General features: G+C 42.4%; 1 protein-coding gene across 6 annotated transcripts in view; it reads right to left on the bottom strand.

Moving 5' to 3' along the window:
* SLC26A5 (solute carrier family 26 member 5) overlaps positions 1 to 18,628 on the bottom strand; it is a 39,224-nt gene extending 20,596 nt beyond the window's left edge. For 4 of the 6 annotated variants that reach the window (XM_067316612.1, XM_067316642.1, XM_067316661.1 and 1 more), the window contains exons 1-4: positions 18,476 to 18,628; positions 17,737 to 17,857; positions 2,053 to 2,266; positions 252 to 391 (exon numbers count right to left, since the gene is read on the bottom strand). In XM_067316612.1, the coding sequence (XP_067172713.1) occupies positions 252 to 391; positions 2,053 to 2,207 (295 nt within the window). In that variant the 5' untranslated portion in view covers positions 2,208 to 2,266; positions 17,737 to 17,857; positions 18,476 to 18,628. Of the gene's footprint in view, positions 1 to 251; positions 392 to 2,052; positions 2,270 to 17,736; positions 17,858 to 18,475 lie in introns of all 6 variants that reach the window. The other 2 variants (XM_067316623.1, XM_067316633.1) reach the window with 2 other exon arrangements.
* Positions 18,629 to 18,959: the final 331 nt, after the last annotated feature.

The following is an 18,959-nucleotide window of genomic DNA, read 5'->3' as shown; positions in this document are numbered from 1 at the left end:
TCAGTGAGAATTGTGGGTATTGGTCAGAAGAGTAAGCTTCTTCCAGAGAGTTTGCTGCATACCACTGACTTGCAGTTTCAAGGGAATCATTATGGGATGGTCTGCAGAATGCTGTACTGACCCTCAAGCACACCTCTGAAATGCACAGCCTATTTTCATGGGCACCTGTTCAGGAAGCTAAGCACTACCATAAAAGCATACATGGGAAAAGCAAAAAAAAACGAATAAATAAAACCCAAAGAGATACTCACCCTGAGGAAGCTGCATAACCCCAGTGCTTATACCTGAGATAATATCTCCTAATAAATATTCCTTCACTGGGTAGCGGGGAAGCCATTTTAAAATTGGTAAGAAACTGTAAAGATGAGACTTGGCTTTCTTAGAAGAACAACTGAAAATAGAAAGCAGAAAGAAAAAAGTTAAATACTTGCAGAGCACAAATAGGGAAAAGAAATCATATCTTTCATCCCCGTCTAGGGAAACAGCTCCATTAAAGGCAGGCTCAGAGCACTGATTACAGTGATTTCTTGCCTAAGCTTAAGCAAAAACAACTAATGGTGCCGGTTAATTTAGTTATTTATCACATGTTGGCTGCTGCTCACAAATCTTATGGAGCAGGAGAAGAAAATCACAGTCATGTGACTGGATTTCAGTTGGAAGTGAAACTATTCAGGTCCATGCACAACCGGGCAGTCACACAATACTTTTTGTTGAAATCATTTCTATAGCAACAATCCCTTTAGGATAACTTGCTTTTTGATGGTGTTTTTCACTCATAGACCTCAAAGCACTTCACAATGCTTTTTACTATTTTTATTTACTATTTGTATGCTCTTGACTACTATTTTTTATTATAGTATTTTATACTATTATAATATTTTTACTATCATTTTACTAATGCTTTTTACTATCACTGATACTGATAGGTTAATTTTAAAGCTGTTCAAGCACATATCCCTTCTTTACCCTGAAGAGAAAGGTACTAAAGTCAGCAACATTGATCCTCGTGTCTTGTAGTAGAGTTATTAACCTTTTGAAATCCTGAGTCATTACAAATGATTAGAGTCAGGAAATAAAGTTCTATCTCTATCCAGTACTCCCATGCATCATACTCTGATTGCACTGTGCTAAGAAAATTTAACCTTGGGTAAGAATATAGCACTAGCAGCTTATAAATCCTTCACTGTGTAGGGAAACTGCAAGAGAACTGCAGAGATTTGTTAGCATGTTTCCAAGTTTGGGGTAGATACATTTTCTTGAGGTGAAATTAAGTGCCACTACCATTGGAACAGCCATTTCATTAACCAAAGCAAGTCTCCAAATGTCAAATCATGTGAACTGGAACATTTAACAGACAAGCCGTCAGGCAGAAATTATTTGTTGCCTTGCAGAGCAAGGTTCAGACACGGAATTGAGTCAACTCTGCACATGAAGCACTGATAAATGTAAAGTTAATGAAGACTTAACTGGCAGAAGTTCCTCTTCATTCTCCTCTGGTTCTGGCGGAGCCAGAGAGCTGCACAGTTTAAAACATTATTTCCTGTCTAATCAGATGATATTTAGATTCCAAGATGATTAGTTAAAAGTGACAGAGCATCTCTGCAAAATCCTTATTAGGCTAATAATTTAGATTTCTACATGGCAGTCATATGTTTCCACTCTTCCTCTGTGAAAGGATCATGTGAAGCACAAATTTGGCCATAGGTATTTCCACATAAAAAGGCCAGATATTTTTCTGGCACTTGTATTTAAGGCTTATGAAATCATGTGTCAGGTGACTTGACTAATACTTCATATTTCTATGCTGCTTATTTTTCCTTTTCACTTTGACAAAGGCAATTCAACTAATTTATCCAACATTGTGTAATATAGCTATGTATTAGCATATAAGAACACTTAGAACTTTATTACAGTTTTCCTGAATAAACAAAGTAAAACTACTATTTTTATCTTTTAGGTTTCTTCAAAGGAATTACCAGCTACGCGTATGAATCGATTAAGAATTACTACGGTTTTAACAGACAAAATAAAGATTAAGACACAAAACCCTACCGACAAGAATGTGCAATCCTCTGTCTAAAGGTCTGAGGAGTTCTTTCCCGTCTGCGCAGCTGTCCTTGCAAGAGCTCTTGGTTGTATATTGGTCTCTTCACATGATACTTCTGGGTTTGCTCAAGACATGCTTCATGTTCTTGAGCATGTTCCATAGTTGATCTCAGCGAGCAGGAACGAAGGAAGAAGAGTTCTGCAGTCTCCTTTGAAAAACCTGCTTGTGTACAAAAAGTTTGATCACTGAACGTTATTTTTTTGAACCTCTGGTTTGGCATTTCCTTTTAAAGAGCATATTTTGACAAGCTGGATACAAGTATTGTGAATGCAATTTAAATGCACTGATTAGACAGCCTGTGTTACAGCAGTAAGTAAATAAGTCACACTCATGATCTTTATTATGCAGGAGCCATTATTTTTATGCTTCTCTTAGGTAAAGAAAGCTTTTGCATTAATTACTCTGTAAGTAATTACAGAAACACAAAATTAGAAGGTTATATTAATGCTTATCTGCTATCTCCCTCCTCAGTTTTTAAAAGAAATTTCAGCATCTAAGGGAGATTACTTTATTGCTGAGTTACTTCCTGCTTACTTAAAACTGTCATGTCCATCTCCAGAAGAGAGAACTCCTATTTTAACACTGAGAAAGCCACTTTTTTTCCAGAGAACCAGTTGCTTCCTACAAGTGTTCACTCGCCTTCTTCTCCCTCTGTTTCAGAGGGTTCTTTTACCAGACAGCAAGTGTCTCGAGGAGGCAAACATCTTTACTTTCAAAGATTTATTCTTTCAATGCTTGTGTCACTTATGGCTAATCTCAGTCCTGAACTCACTACAGTGAGAGTCAGGAGATGTACAACAAAGTCAGAGAAGTAACAAGCCAGAAAATATGTAAACATCCACTCATCTGATTCATTGCCATAAACATCTGAGAGTCTTCAGGAGATACTCTGTTAATCCCTTGCTCTGCATTGGCTACTTCTAGAAATATGGGGCAAGAAATGTAGCTCTGAGTAAAATGACAGGACTGCCATATTATTAAGTAGAGATGCTGACTAGTACTACATCTGATAACAGACAGTGAGCGTAAAGTGATAAGGTGGAGCCTAACAAAAAGCAAACTTTTCCAAATTTAAAAGTAAAGAACAGATCCCAGTTTAATTTCAGCAACCCAGAAGCTGTGAAAGGACAGCAGTGATTGCCATAGGCCACGATGTATATTATAACACTGTAAGACTCAAGTCTCTTCAGAGCTCCAAGGTCTTTTCCAGGGGCTGTGTAGTTGTTGGTAACCTTGATCAAGAGAAGCTGTACAGAACCTAGGAAGTATGTCCTATGAAACCTCTCCAGGGAGGAGGCTGCAGCCCTTCCTACCTACTGCTTCCCTCCAACGTCCTTAATTCTAGGAAGCAGAACAGGAATTTGCCAAAATGTTTCTACAATAACCTTGCACAGACACAAATCTACTGACCCATAGATCATTAGAATTGATATTCTGTGTGTGTGAATGTGCTCAAGATTTTCTAGTAACTTTACTTTAAATGTAGAAGGTTCCAAGCTTCAGCTTTCTCCTGTAGCACTCTGGAGGATATTTTTGCCTTGCACCTCTTTCTTTTTTTTCCATTTGACTGAGTTGCTGGTCCATGCTTGGAGCGGAAACTTGACAACAAGCAAGATACTTCAACTTGCAAAATGTTTGGAAAAGTCTGATTCAACAGATACAGTCATTTTTTCAGCAGAAAAATAGGAAGTAAACATACTAATAGATGTTTTTAACATGCTGGGAGTTAAATGATAAGCAGAAAATACATCTGTTTTAAACTGAATCTTACCACAGTTATTCTAATCTGGATAGAAATATTAGTTACAGCTTGATCTATTGAAGTCATAGGAAATAGAGCCATAATTTTGAACCAGGCTCTTGGGCTCAAGTCCAGCAAGGCACTTAAGCATATGTTTGCCTTTAACCATGACAGCTGACCCAGAGGTGCTCAGTTTTTAGCTCATCAATACTTTCCTAGAAAGGGGTAACTGCACAGAAATTAAACAAATTATCAGCTAAACACTCAAACAAAGCTTACTGTGATTAGTCCAGCAGTCTGAGTCAGCAAATACAATCAGCCCAGCATCAAAATATCCCTATTACTACGTAACCCTTCAGTCTGACAAAGGTGCTGGAATTTTCCACCCAGGGCTTACTATTCTTTCCCTTTTATGAGAGATATGGCTTAGCATCTCTTCAGTTCTCATCATTTTGTAAGCCAGATTTTGCCTACATAGTCAGAAAAGGATATTTTTACCCAAATTATATTTTTTCTTTACATCATATTCAAAATTTACCACAGTTTTATCCCATGAAATAAGGTATCTAAAACATGTTTGTAAGAACAGTACCTTGTCAAGAGGGCTATCAGAGCTAGTTACCTAGTTACATTACCTTTGTGCTCCTGAAACACATTTTGAGCTTCTCTTGCATTTTTTCATGGTTTCAGCTCACTGACAAGCCTGAATGATACTTTGTGACACTACTGTTTAGCAGATAGTATCTCTTAGCATCACTATATCACACAGCTTTTTTCTACCTGCAGTTTTTGATCCTGCCAGCATTACTATAGGATCCTTCTACCAGCAATTCCCATCTGACTAGCCCTCCATTTTTTTCTCAACCCCATATTGTCACATGGATCTTATTTCATATTTAGAGCAATGCCTTCCATACACCTGTATGTTTGATTCTGCATATCAATGTCTAGCTAACTGCAAGTACCCCTTCTTATTTTGTATCTGTTACAGACAGTGAGCTACCCATGAATGCGAGTGTATTAACTCCTGCCCAGTGAAACTGAAGAGATGAACAGTAGACAAATTTCTCTTACAAGAACTATGAGCATGATCTAACATCTACAGAAACTCTTTGAGGCTAGACAGTGAGTACACACAGACTAACTTAACTGTTTATCTTAATCTATCTAAACAGCAGAGGTCATAGCATACATGTAGCATCACAGAAAGAAAGTAACAGAGTTTACTTAATGTGATATTTTTTAATCTAGTGGAAAAAGACATACCCCCTACCAGTGGCAGAGCTGAAGTTAAGCGAATGGAAAGAATTCTTGCTCATTTAGAAACAATGAGAGAGATTATCCAGCAAAACAGTCTGCTAAGGAGAGAGGTAGCTGCTGATGGCTTCAAATCAAGACATGCTTCTGCTGGATCATGTTTTGCCCCAATACCCTTCTATCAAGCCAAGTCTTGAGCACTGCAAGACAGAGAAGGTCAGAGCAAAGGATCTAATGGGAGCCCAGGTAGCTTTTTCCTTGATCCTTCCAGGGAGGGGAAGGGCTTGAACAGGAGTAGCTGGACCCAGCAGGTCAACAACTGGTTGTGTGGCTGGCATCAACAATGGGAATTCGGCTTTTATGACCATGGAATCCTCTTCGAGGAATGAAGACTGCTTGGAAGAGATTGGATACACTTGACCAAGTGGGGCAAAAGCATCTTTTCCAACAGGCCTGCCAGTCTGGTGAGGAGGGCTTTAAAATAGGAATGATGGGGAAGGGAGATGGTGACCAACAATCAAATGAGGAAGTGGTGGAATGCATTGGCAAGCAAAGGCTGCAGGGTGATGTGAATAGGAGAGACCTCATGCTAAAAAAATATAGGGCTGAAGGGCCTCCTCAAGTGCATGCACATAAATGAGTGCCTAAAGGACAGTATCGTGGGGAAAGTACTCATACCTCTTCTGAGAAATCAGCACAACTGAGTGCCTCTTTGAAGTGCCTGTACATTGATGCACGCAGCATGGGGAACAAACAAGAACTAGAGGTCTGCACACAGTTGCAGGGCTACGATCTCATTGGAATCACAGAGACGTGGTGGGATAGCTCACATGACTGGAGTGCTGCAGTGGATGGATACAGGCTCTTTAGGAAGGACAGGTGAGGAAGGTGAGGAGGCCCTTTATCTGAGAGAGCAATGGGAACACATGGAGCTCCGCCTAGGGATGGGTGAGGGGCCAACTAAGAGCTTAGGGGTTAGGATTAGAGGGCAGACCAACGTGGGCAACATTGTGGTGGGTGCCTTCTACAGATTACTTGATCAGGAAGAAGTATATGAGGCCTTCAGACAATGGTAAGAAGCCTCACATTCACAGGTCTTGGTCTTCATGGGGGACTGTACGCACCCTGATCGAGCAGATACTGGAGGGGCAACACAGCATAGCATAGGCAATTCCTAAAGGTCCTTGGAGTGCACTGATGATAGCTTCCTGACACCAGTGGTGAAGGAGCCAATGAGGAGAGGTGCTCTGCTGGACCTCATACGTACAAAAAAGGAAGAATTGGTCAGTGGTATGAAGGTCAGGGGCAGCTTGGGCTGCAGTAACCATGAGATGGTGGAGTTCAGGATCCTGAGTGGACAGAATAACACAGATAGCAGGATAATAGCCCTAGACTTCAGGAGAGCAGACTTTGGCCTGTTTCAGGACCTGCTTAGAAGAAGCCCATGAGATATGGTCCTGGAGAGAAGAGAAGTTCAGGAGAACTGGCTGATTTTCAAGGATCACTTACTCCAAGCTCAAAAATGGTCCATCCTGATGAGCAGAAAGTCAAGCAAGAATGGCAGGAAGCCTGCATGGATGAACAGAGAGCTCCTGATACAACTCACATGCAAAAAGGAAGCATACAAGAGGTGGAAACAAGGACAGGTGACCTGGAAAGAATATAGAGACACTGTTCAAGTGTGCAGGGACAAGTTTAGGAAAGCCAAAGTCCATCTGGAGTTGAATCTGGTGAGGGAAATGAAGAGCAGCAAGAAGGACTTCTACAGGTGTATGAGCAGCAAAAGACTACAGAAAACATGGGACCTCTGCTGAATGGGGCAGGGGACCTGGTGACAAAGCATATGGAACAGGACAAAGTACCCAATGCCTTCTTTGATTTGGTCTTTACTGGCAAGACTGGCCTTCAGCAATCCCAGGTCCCTGAGACCAGTGGGAAAGCCTGGAGCACAGAAGACTTACCTTCAGTGGAGAAGGATCAGGTTAGGGAACATTTAAACAAACTGGATGTGCACAAGTCCATGGGCCCTAACAGGATGCACCCATGAGCGCTGAGGGAGCTGGCCAATGTTATTGCAAGGCCACTTGCAATTATCTTTGAAAGGTCATGGTGATCAGGAGAGGTTCCTGAGGACTGGAAGAAATGTCATTCCTATCTTCAAGATGGGCAAGAAGGAAGAACTAGGGAACTCCAGGCTGGTCAGCCTTACCTCCACTCCTGGGAAGGTGGCAGGGCAAACAGTCCTGGAAACCATTTTCAAACATATTAAGGGCAAGAAGGTGACTGGGAGTAGTCATCATGGATTTATGAAGGGGAAATCATGCCTGACCAACTTGATAGTCTCCCACAATGAGATGACTGGCTTGGTAGATGAGGCAAGAGCCGTGGATATTCTTTATCTCAAGTTTAGTAAGACTTTTGACATTGCCTCCCATAACAACCTCACAGACAAACTGACGAAGTACAGGCTAGGTAAGTGGACAGCAAGGTAGACTGAAAACAAGCTGAAATGCCAGGCTTAAAGGGCTGTGATCAACAGCTCAAAGTCCAGCTAGAGGCCAGTCACCGGTAGCGTGACCTGGTGTTGATATTGGGGCCAGTGCTGTTTAACATCTTCATTAATGACCTGGATGATGGGACAGAGTGCACCCTCAGCAAGTTTGCACATGATACAAAACCGAAAGGAGTGGTTGATGCATCAGATGGCTGTGCTGCCATTCAGAAGGACCTTGACAGGCTGGAAAAATGGGCAGAGAGGAACCTCATGTAGTTCAACACAGGGAAATACAAAGTCTGGCACCTAGGGAGGAATTATCCCATGCACCAGTACAGGCAGGAGACAGACTGGCTGGAAAGCCGCTTTGCAGAGAAGGAGCTGGGAGTCCTGGTGGACAACAATTTCAATATAAGCCAGCAATGTGACCTTGCAGCAAAGCAGGCCAACAGCATCTTGGGCTGCATTAAGCAGAATATTGCCAGCAGGCTGAAGGAGGTGATCCTTCCCCTCTGCTCAGCATTGGTGAGGCCACATCTGGAATACTGGGTCTAGTTCTGGGCTCCCTAGTACAAGAAAGACATTGTCATTCTGGAGCAAGTCCAGGGAAAGGCTACAAAGATGATTAAGGGACTGGAGCAGCTCTCATATGAGGAGAGTTTAAGAAAACTGGGACTGTTCAGCCTGGAGAAGAGAAGGCTGAGAGGAGATCTTATCAACGGGTACAAAGAGCTGATGGGAGGGAGTAAAGAAGAGGGAGCCAGATTCTTCTCATTGGTGCCCAGTGACAGGACAGGCGGCAATGGGCGCAAACTGAAATACAAGTAACTCTGAACATGCATTTAAAAGAGATCCTAAATCTACCCAGCAACTAGAGTCGGAGGTATCATTTGCTGGATTCCATGCCATGATACTAAGTTCATTTTAACAGCCCCCCAAAACCACGTACTCTGACGATCATTTTGAATACTAAGCAATGGACAATACGATGAAGATGAAAGTCTCTAATGTCACCCACTTCTTTTACAAAAGTGAACACAGAACAAGAAGGACAGAGAAGCTTGTGTTTACAACAGACAACACATGCCTCCACAGAGCATCAGATTAGCAGCATTTTGTGATGTTTGGTAGTGTTTCCAAGTGTTTTCTGACAAATCATTATACTGCTATTCAGCAAAGATAACCAAGGCTTGGAAATTAAGCCTGTCCATCACTCCCAAGATGCTCAAGGAAGAGCAAAAGCAGCCTTTTTCATGTATGTTTTCATTTCCGTGAGGACTATTACTTCTGAAAACTCCCAGACCTGTCCAAAGCAAGAGAGAGATGATCTTTGGGCATCTGTGGGTCTGAATTAACAGTGGAATACTGCTTTTGGACAACCTTTGAACTTAGCAGCAAGGATTCAAATTAATAAGCTGTAAGAAACACTGCCATTAACTTTATCAGCCAGATAAGAGTTAAGCTGAAGTAGTTAAAAGCTGTATGCAAGAGACTTAAGTGTTGGCGATTCTTTATCTGACTGATAAAGGCCTGTTCTTATGTCTTTACTGCTGTTATCAAATTGGAGGTGTTAAAGAAAAAAAAAAAGTGAAGTAAACATCACTTTACAACACCATCACTAACGATTATTAAGTACTTTCTCTTCCCAATCTTAGACAATAAAGCAGGATTGTCAAGCCATCTACACTAATTCTTGTAGATCACAATGATTTTTGGTTTGGTCTACATAAACAAGAATACAGCCAAAAAATTTCTATGGACCATGATTTGGACACTGTGAACATTCAAATATAAAATGGATACTAGCTCATTCTTCAGATTCAAAACATTACATACGACAAAAAAATTATGGAAACACAAGGTTGTTGTGCGGCTACTGCAGCCTTAGTAGGCTTATAACTATGGAATGGGACAGTCTTGTTCCTCTGAACTGCATAACTAACCTGACTAGTAGGTAGATCCATTGACTTGCCTATTTTAGAAGAGCAGAAAACCTTTCTTCTGGTGGCTAAGCATAGAACTGCTTGCTGCTTTAAATACTGGAAGATCGTGGGTGAAACGTACATTGTGTTATATTAGGAAAATATATTTGTGCTGCGGAAACCTATGAACTGCAAAGTTTATGAAATATTCTGTATCTTTAGGTTTACAAGTAAAGGTGACTGCCATCAGTCAAAGGGTTGTCACTCTGTATAAAATATGCTCTCCCAAAAGTACACCAGGAAGCAGAGTTACTGTAAGGTCCATTCCTGGTGTCTGGACAGGCCAGACACAGAAACCGAGGAAGTTTTAAGACCAAATTCTTTCATTTATTTCATTCCTCTCTGGCCTAATTCCCCAGTACCATACGCCCTTCCATTTATCACCTTTGAGTGATCCTAAAACGATACCAAGCTGGAATAGAAGTGTTTTTTTTTTTTTTTAAATACAAGCACAAAATAAAAATGATTGGATGGGGTCATAAGGAATGAGATTGTTTAGTTTCCTTGGGTTGTGCTCATCATCCCTCTTCCTTCTCCACTACTCTCAGTAAATCCACTAATGAATTATTATTTAGATAGGTTTAGATCTGTAGCCTTCATGTAAAGCTTCACAGTTTAGAAACAACTTATGAACCAAACAGAATTTTCCTTGTGTAGGTCCTAAGCTAAGAAATGCACTCCAGGAGATATTCTGGTGAACCTTTGCTTAAAAAAAAAAAATCAAAAAAAAAAAATCAGGATTTTGAATTCCTACTCAGCCTTTAGACAGGCAAAATTTCCATTCTAATCCACATGGAAAGTGAGATTGCTACATGAAGTCATCTTTTACCAACTGGCAGGAGCATAATAACAATGTGTGAGGTACAGAGATACTTATCTTCGAAAATTATAACAAAACAGACCTAAAAAAAAGATCGTGCAACTGATAAAAGTTATTTTATTCTTCAGGTGCTTGTGAAAAATAAAATTTTTTAGCCTCTAAAGATTTACTCCATGGACTAATGAATTCATTAGTATCTTATCTGTTATGAAATAGCAATCTTGTGTTTGTTTTCAACAAGGGAATGTTTTGGGAACATATGATTATTGAGGTGTTTAATCAATTTCACACAAGTCAAACATCTGGAGCACTTTGAACAGCAAAACACTAGTCTCCCCTCCTGTCAGATAGATAACAGATGGCCTCTATTTCCAGTATATACATTTTCATAACCATGAGAACCTATGGAAACCTGATTATCTGTATTCCTGCTTTTTACGGCTTTAGTGACCTTGGGCCTGAATCTGCCATTCCTACCCCTATCACAACATTTCTTTTCAACTCAAAAAGCAGTAGCTAGAGATAATGGAATCAGATAAGATAACAGTATGGCACCACGGCTGATGACCTCTCTGTCATGCTCAACCCAACTAATCAGGATGTAAGGCCCTTTATGTACTGCAGGGACAGGAAATCATTCGCTAGGTGCTCATTTCCCCAGAGGCAACCTACTCCCCAAAACTTTGTTGGAAGCAGTCTTCGTTGTAGACATCCAACTTCCAGACCAGAGGAGAGAACATATATCAAGATCACCACGTATGCAAGAAGCTAACCCAGAATGATTTCTACAGTCCACGTGTCCTCAGTGAACCAGTGACCTCCAGCAGCTGGACATTTGCAGTGTTTGCGACTCAAAATAGTTAAGACCACCTGGCACTTTTTGTCTATCTTTTCTCGCAAAATGAAACAAGCAGACACCAAATGGGTGTCTGACTGTGCAGAAGGGAGTAGTTACATGATACACCTTATTTAATGAAGCCACCTAAGGAGTTTTTCCCCTCCATATTACACTGTTTCATCAACCCTGTTTACGCACACCACAGCCTCTCAAGTGGCTGCATCAAGCTAAAAATAAACCTTGGAAAAAAAAAAAGCAGAAGGCTGTTATTTATAAACAGAATCATTTCAGTGATCATGTTTATAGTGCAAACCTCTCAAGTCACAGGGGCAGCTGAGGAAGAGTGAACCACAGCGTAGCCATAGGAAGAAATGACTGGGTGGGGGAGAGGGAAGAGCAGGGGGCTTAGGATGAGACTCAAGTTTCTATTCCAGTTTCACTCCGGAAAACAAGGCATGATCTAACTACCCTACCTAGCTACTAAGAGGCTGGGAAATCTCTCCAAGGATCTTCTAGCAGGGTTTCTTCCTAGCAGTTTCAGAAAGGATTTGCCCCTTTGCAGAATAGGCCACAGCCACTGCCATGCCTGAAGAAACCCCTGAAGAACTGTCATTTCTGACTAAGCCAACAAAGAACTTCAGCACCAGGTAGATATTCTCTAGGAAAGTAGTAAGGATAACCATTTATCCAAGCTATAACTTCCTGCTTGTTTTGAGACAGAGGTTCAACTTCCCTATCAAGGCGAGGATCTACATTTGAAAGAAACTGTTAGTTTTTGGCAGCTGTCATTCCTACCTTATGTTTTCTGAGTATGCCTTCTGTGTGCTAAGCATCAAACCAAAGCCTACATGAGCAGTGAGTGGGACTTGACTTGTGCCTGGTCCTGCCCTCGTTCATGCAACTGCTGTTTGGTTAAGATTATGTTATCCAAGTGATAGCGTCTTCCTGTCTCCTATATACTTAAGGGTGTTGTCTCATGTTCTGGAGTCGATTGCCAGCCAGTGCGAATGACCTTCCTCAACATCTTGATGCCAAGGGTGCACATACAGGTCATGAGTGTGCAGCAACCTGCCTAACTGCTTTTTTCTTGAAATAATTAACATTATTTCCAGTAAGCAGAATGAAGATGTAGAGAAGCTTCCCGGATAAGCATGTTTCACTCCAGTCCCCTGCTTTGTTTGCAGACTCACCTTATGGCTTCACATTCTTGCAGCTGATGACATAGCTCACGCAGAAAAGCAGCATGAGGGCTGACACTCCTTGTGAACTGAAATACCAGCTGTCACAGAGTAAGTGGGGCAGCCCTTTGTCTGTTCCCAGCTACAAAAGTAATAACTCTCTAACCTTTATCAGCTTATTAACTTTCTTTAAAGAAATGGCACCACAATCCAAAACAGTGCTACTACATAACATGGACAATACACAGAAGTTGCTTTGGACTGGCTCCAGTTATTGGTTCGCACTGAACACTTCCATATGTTAAAAGTTCTTTAGTAAAGAGTAGAGAAATAATAAAACAACCTAACAAGCTCCTGCCCTGGCAATCATACTTCAATTTGACTAGGCTGTTGAAGCACAGGATTTTCAGATTTGACAGGTCAGGTCTTTATAAATCAATGGCATTTATTAGGTAGAACTGAAGATATGTACATTCATTCTATGAAGAGCTGTAAGAGAACAGCAGTGATCACCATCCAAGGATGCAATAAAGTCACTCATCAGCTGGGAATGCATCCATCAAAATATCACACGTACAGAATTCATAAAGATATCAGCCACAGAGTCAAGTTCAAACAGAACTGTATGGATGAAGATGAGTTCTCCAATTGACACTTCTCAGTGTGTTTGACAGAACAGCCCAGCATGAATGGATTCCTGCTACAGCTAACACTGAAATAGGGTGCAACAACCAAGAAATGAAAAGAGCAACAAGGATGCCTTGGCTGAGGTTCATCAACTGAAATGAAGAAAGGTTCAGTGCATTATTTTTGCTCTGACTTCTTCTTGCAAGACCCCTTTTCCTCAAAAACACATCTATAAAAGAAACAAATTTCACCAGAAAGTAGTGGAAAAAAAAAAATCGGACTCACTACATCTGTAGTAAATTGAGACTCAGGTCATCTGTTCAGATATATGGATACAAGTCCAGCAGCATCCACAGCATTGCAATACCATAGTGAAAAAGAAAATGAGCATCAACTTTAAACATGATACTGGTAAAGAAAAACATCCATAAGCATGTATTACAGAACTGAAAACAAACAAGAAATGCAGTGCAAAATTCCAACTTGAACCACGAAACAGGCCAGAGACGGAATATAAAGAAACAGTCAAACTGAAAGAAACAGGCAGGACTTAGAAAAAAAATACTGAAGTCAGCTGTGCAGCTACGGCACTGTCCTAGTAAGAGGGAGATACACAGTTAAACCTCAATAGGCTGAAGTGGTAGTTGAACTCAGGTCCACCTTTCCCTACGAAAGGACTTTAACCATGTTTTGCCATAAAGATATGAGATCAGCAGCAAAATTTCAGTATTTAAAGAAGACATTACAGATACCTGCATCTATGAAAGAGATCTGTGGTTTTATTCCTGGCTCTTCAGACATGCCTCTCGAGCATGCCTGAGCTCAGCTATAAGTCACAGGAGCATGCTGTGTGCTCCCTATTGGACACCTCAGTGGAGCAATCCAAGTTTTCTCCTGCATGGTATATGATGGTTTGAACTCCGCTACATAAAAACTAGGTGCCCAAGATTCAAGTTTTTTAACTAACCAGCTCAAACTTTAATTTGATCTGGCCCTACTATGCTGGACTCCAACAAGGATGTTTCAGATGAGAGACACTGCAATCTTTGATTTGGAACAGAAAGTTCTGTCCACATGTTTTAGTTATAAGAGTTTTTCTGAGAAGTCCTCAAAAGCCTCAGTCCGCTTCAGAACCTGATTTTGATGAAATAAATGAGTACAAACAATTTGACATTAGCTCTAGCCCAGTCTAGATGTCAAAATCATAGGTTTTAGACTAATAGATTAATATCTAATAATCAGCTTAAAAAAACCCAACACACACACACACAAAGAATCCAAACAAAATTGGACATACAGAATGGTAGGCAACAGTCAAAGCAGAGCAGCAAAACTAGTAAACTTGACCCACCACCTGTGCAAAGCTGGCAAGAATTCTTCAGTGAAGACTGGAGAAAGACAGACTCCACCCAGTTAGTGAAAATACAGATTCATTGTCAAAAAACCCCTCCCCAGATAAACATACTATTTTCTGTCACATGGAAGGTCTTCCCAGCTTGCTATTGCACAAAATGAAAGAAACAGTTAATGCAAGTCTTAGAGAATAGCAGTCCGAATTGCTGCATAGGGCAATCATTCAAATACGTATTCTTATGATCACTAATAATACCTAGATCTTATTAATGTAATCAACTTGTAGAAACCACTTAATAGCTGCACAAACTTACAGTCCTATCCTTCATAGCAGGGATCCCATGGAGATACTTGACATAGCTATAGATAAACAGAGACATTGGTATTACATGGACACATGCAAAATAGTTGCAAAACCTGGATTTTTCTGCTGATGAAACACTGCTGAAGAATAAAAAGTTATATACAACTACTTAAAAATAGCAGTAGTAGCAGGTCCTGTAGTGGTACTAAGAAACACTATCAAGACGGTTGACAACCTAGCTGGACAACACTTTGCTGGCTAACAGGAAACACACCAAGATAAGGAAGGTATTTACTTCAGTTACACTTAACCGGGAAATCAGAAGATCATACTAAAACAAAGCTTGAGAATTTTTAGGTTCAGCATGGTCTTCCTGCTCTGAAAGTTATAAATCTACCAAACCATCAGAGAGAAAAACATGTGCTTTAGAAAAACAGTTCTATGGTAATATTTTATCAACAATAAAATGTAAGAAAAATTAGTAGTCAGCAGTTCATCTGTACTAGATTTGGAAGGAAGTAAATGCTGGATCATGGAGAGATGCCAGCAAAAAGACCTTTGTGTAAAGCTATTCAGAGATAATTGACTAGTACAAAGCAATGCTGGCACCTGTGAAAACTACTGAACCTTGAGTTGTTAAGTAAAGCAACTTGTTTCAGCGTTGGAGAGAAGACAGCTTAATTAGTAGACAGGAGTGAAAGACCCTGGCCCTCTCCCTGTATGCTAATGTTAGCGCATGAAGACTGAACAGACAGCTGAAGTAACACAAGCTGTTCCTAGGACTTTTGCAGATTCTGATTTAAATCATCAAATCCCATCTACTGTACATCCTCAAACACAGTGCCATTGTCATTTCATTATTCTCTGAGATCCATTGTCTTTCCATTATTCAACTAAAGGTTGACTCTGACTCTACCAGATGGGACAATGATTTGAGGAACTCCCTGGCTATCATTAAAAAGTTGCTAGGAAAGTTACCATAATGCAAATGCTTCAGTCATTGTACATTCATCCTGGGGACTAGGGGGCAGAGATATATTAAAACTTAATAGCTGCGTATTAAATCAGACACAGTTTAGGCCTAGTTATTTTCCCAAACTATTCTGTTGTGACCCAACTCCGTCAGGTTTACAACACTGCTTGTAGCTGCTGCTACAAAACTGGGGGTTATGACCCCTAGCTTGGTGACACTTGGCATAGTCAAAGTCAAAGCTGAGCAAACCAGCTTCGCTAGGATGGCCTGTGTAGGGGAGGGCTAGGGTAGAGAAAACATGGAACAAAAAGGTTTTAGAATGGAGGCTTATATTTTCCAGGGAAAAACTTCCTGGGGACATAAAAAAAGCAACGGGCTTTAGAGTCAAGAATTGCTGTGTAACTACAGGATTGGCTTAAGTAAATGATCAGCCAAACCAAGAGAGGCAAATGGCTGAAAAGATACTGTGCTTCTCCAGGCAACCCATCGGTTACACAAAAGATTCAGTCACATTTAGATGCTACAGCTCCAGTCCAAATAAATAATAGTTTAAGACAATGACGTTGTATACTAAGAAAGCAACAGTCAAAGCAGATAAATGCATGCTTTTTTTTTTGTCCAGCTTTTCTTTCTCATATTAGTAGCAAAAGAACAGTGATGTTAAAACCCTGTGCTAGATCTATGCATCTGTATTGCATGGTTTTAGTGTCATGTTAAATTCTAACCAAATTCCCACATGCTTTTGGAATATTTATGCTCTAGAAGCACTGCATCCCTGAGGACAGACTGTCCCAGCTTTGAAGAGCAGTGTGCTAAGATACGATTTGAACTGCAACAATGGACTAGAAACTCCAAACTAATGGCAATACTCAACCTCTGCTTAGTGCCTTAAGTCTTAACATCTGATGGCTGCAACAGAAATAAGCAGTTTTTTTTTTAAATGCACAGCCATCTTCATTATATTTAAGTGCACATATATTAGCCTTTAAGCAAACTGTTACCCTATGCACAGGAACTTGTACCATACAATCAAAAAAATAAACAAAGTTAACTCAGGACAGATTACTCAGGCAGAGGAAGTATGGAAGTATTGGAAGCGGCATCAGACCTTTTCCTGTTAGACTTAGGGTTTTTCTTCAGTGAAGCATTGCCCCAGTTCCCCCCACAAATTTACCTAAGTGTAGTGAAGCTTTTAACTCAAGACAGCTGAGTTAAAAGCCATCAAATCTACACAAGGGGGTATACACTGTCCTAAGTGGATATGTTTCATCAGCTACCAACAGCTGCTTTGCATGGGCGAGTCCCCATTTCATTTCAGAGATATTTCATAGTGCATCGCAAGACAACTCATAGAACAGTTTAGTTTGGGAATACTGCTAAATGCAGTACTGGAATACCTATCATGTCCTCAGAAGGCCTGGAAGTGCATACACCAAGTATTTCAAAATGTGATTGCTACAACTTGAGGAAGGTCAGTGTGAGAGTTGATCCTCACAGAGTTAATACAGGGCAAGTCACCCACGCATGCCTGTTTGAAGTTGTATAGTTAATTGCCTTAGTTTTTGCATTTCTACAGCAGCCAGTAAGGTAGCATATTACTCATGAAAATTCTGAATTTATTACTTATGAATTATTACTTATGAAAATATAAATTAAAACAACTGCTAACCCAGAATATATTCTATCAAACATTTAATATAAGACATCTTTAAAAGTCCTTCTGGCAATTTTAGTCTTCCTTGGTGAAAATTCTGGCAAAAAAAATCCAGTGGCTGAAACTGCCTTGTAAAGTCTTCCCCGCCCAAACCAGCTCTGTGCGATTGATAACTTCAAAGAATTATGAATGTACATTCTGCCGAGTCATCATTTAATAATGGCAGTAAAAGCTATGATTTTTTTTCTTACGACTAGGATGTCTGTCAATGCCTGCTGCAATAGCCATTTAAGTTATCTGAAATTTTGGAGCATCCTAACAAGTTTTTGATCATATTCCAGTGTTAGAGGCTTAAAAGCTTTGCAATAGCAGCGTGGGCACGGGCACAGCAGATTCAAGCATACTTACTCTTCTCGTGGGCTTTTCCTAGTTCCTTTCACTGATCCCTTCTGGGGAGTTCAAAATGTTTCCACAACTTGCAGACCAGAAGTTGAAAAATACTGACACGGGGATAACCACAACCCTATTCCTTGCCAGAAAAACGGAAAACAAAACAAAACAAAACACAGTTCAATGAAGTTTTTTTGGGAAGGTTTTGAAGATCTCTGGGGTTGAAAGTACCGACAAAGGGCAAAGCAGTTACTTCTTGTTATTATGTCACTCTTGGGCAGTTTCTCAGCCCTGAACAGCCAGCCCGTAGCCTAAGGCCGCTTGGTGACACTCGCCAGGTCAGGAAATGACTGGTGCCTCGGCGTGCCGACCCTCTCCTGCTTTCCCCTTTCATTCTCCTCCACAAGCCTGCCGGGGCGCCCCGCGGGTTTTATGTTTATCGGCAGGTCCGGGCCGGCGCTGCCCCCAAAGCCGGAGCACCCCCGAGCGGCCCGTTCATCGCCCAGCGCCCCCGCGGGGGCTGCGGTGCGGACCGCGCTCGGGAAAACGCCTTTTACCGCCCCCCCCCCCCGGGCCCGGAGCCCCGCGGCGGGCAGCGGGAGCGGCGAGAGGGACGCGGGAGCCCGCAGGCAGCGCCAGCCCGGGGCTGCCGGAGCCCGAGCAACGGCCGCGGGGGAGCGGTGCCCGGCCCCGCCGCCCTCGCGGCGCGGCGCCCTCGCAGGGACCCTCCGCCGCCAGCCCCGCACGCGGCGCTCACCTACGCGAGCCCGGCCGCGCTCCGCTCCCGCACAGCCGCTGCCTCCTTCCACCGCCCGCCTCGCCTCGCCTCGCCTGGGCCCGCCCCGCCCCGACCCGGCGGCGAGCCACCCGCCGCCTCCCCTCCGCGCCCGAGGTGAGCGCAAGGGGCGCGGGCGGCGGGGCCCCGGCCCCCGTCTACCTCCCGCCGGCCGAAGGCGAGCGCGGGCGCGGCTGGGACTCGTAGTCCCCCTCCCCCGGCCCCCGCTGGGCACGCGGCGGCCGCGGCCTACAAGTCCCAGAATGCCGCGGGCCCGCCCGTGCGGGGAGCGTGAGCGCGGGGCCGGCGCGCGCCCCCGCCTCCGCCCGCGCCCGCCGGGGCCGTTGCGGCCGTTGCGGGGGGGCCCCGAGCGGCGCCCAACGGCCGCGGCGCCTCCGCCTGAGGTGGCGGCGCTCTGCGGGCCGGCGGCAGCGGCGGTGGGGACCTGCTCGGGCACTGCTCTCCG

This window comes from Apteryx mantelli, chromosome 1 (assembly GCF_036417845.1).
Source record: "Apteryx mantelli isolate bAptMan1 chromosome 1, bAptMan1.hap1, whole genome shotgun sequence".
In the NCBI taxonomy this organism is placed as follows: Eukaryota; Metazoa; Chordata; class Aves; order Apterygiformes; family Apterygidae; genus Apteryx; species Apteryx mantelli.
Note: the sequence above shows the minus strand (reverse complement) of the source record. Positions and strands in the feature narration are given on the sequence as shown.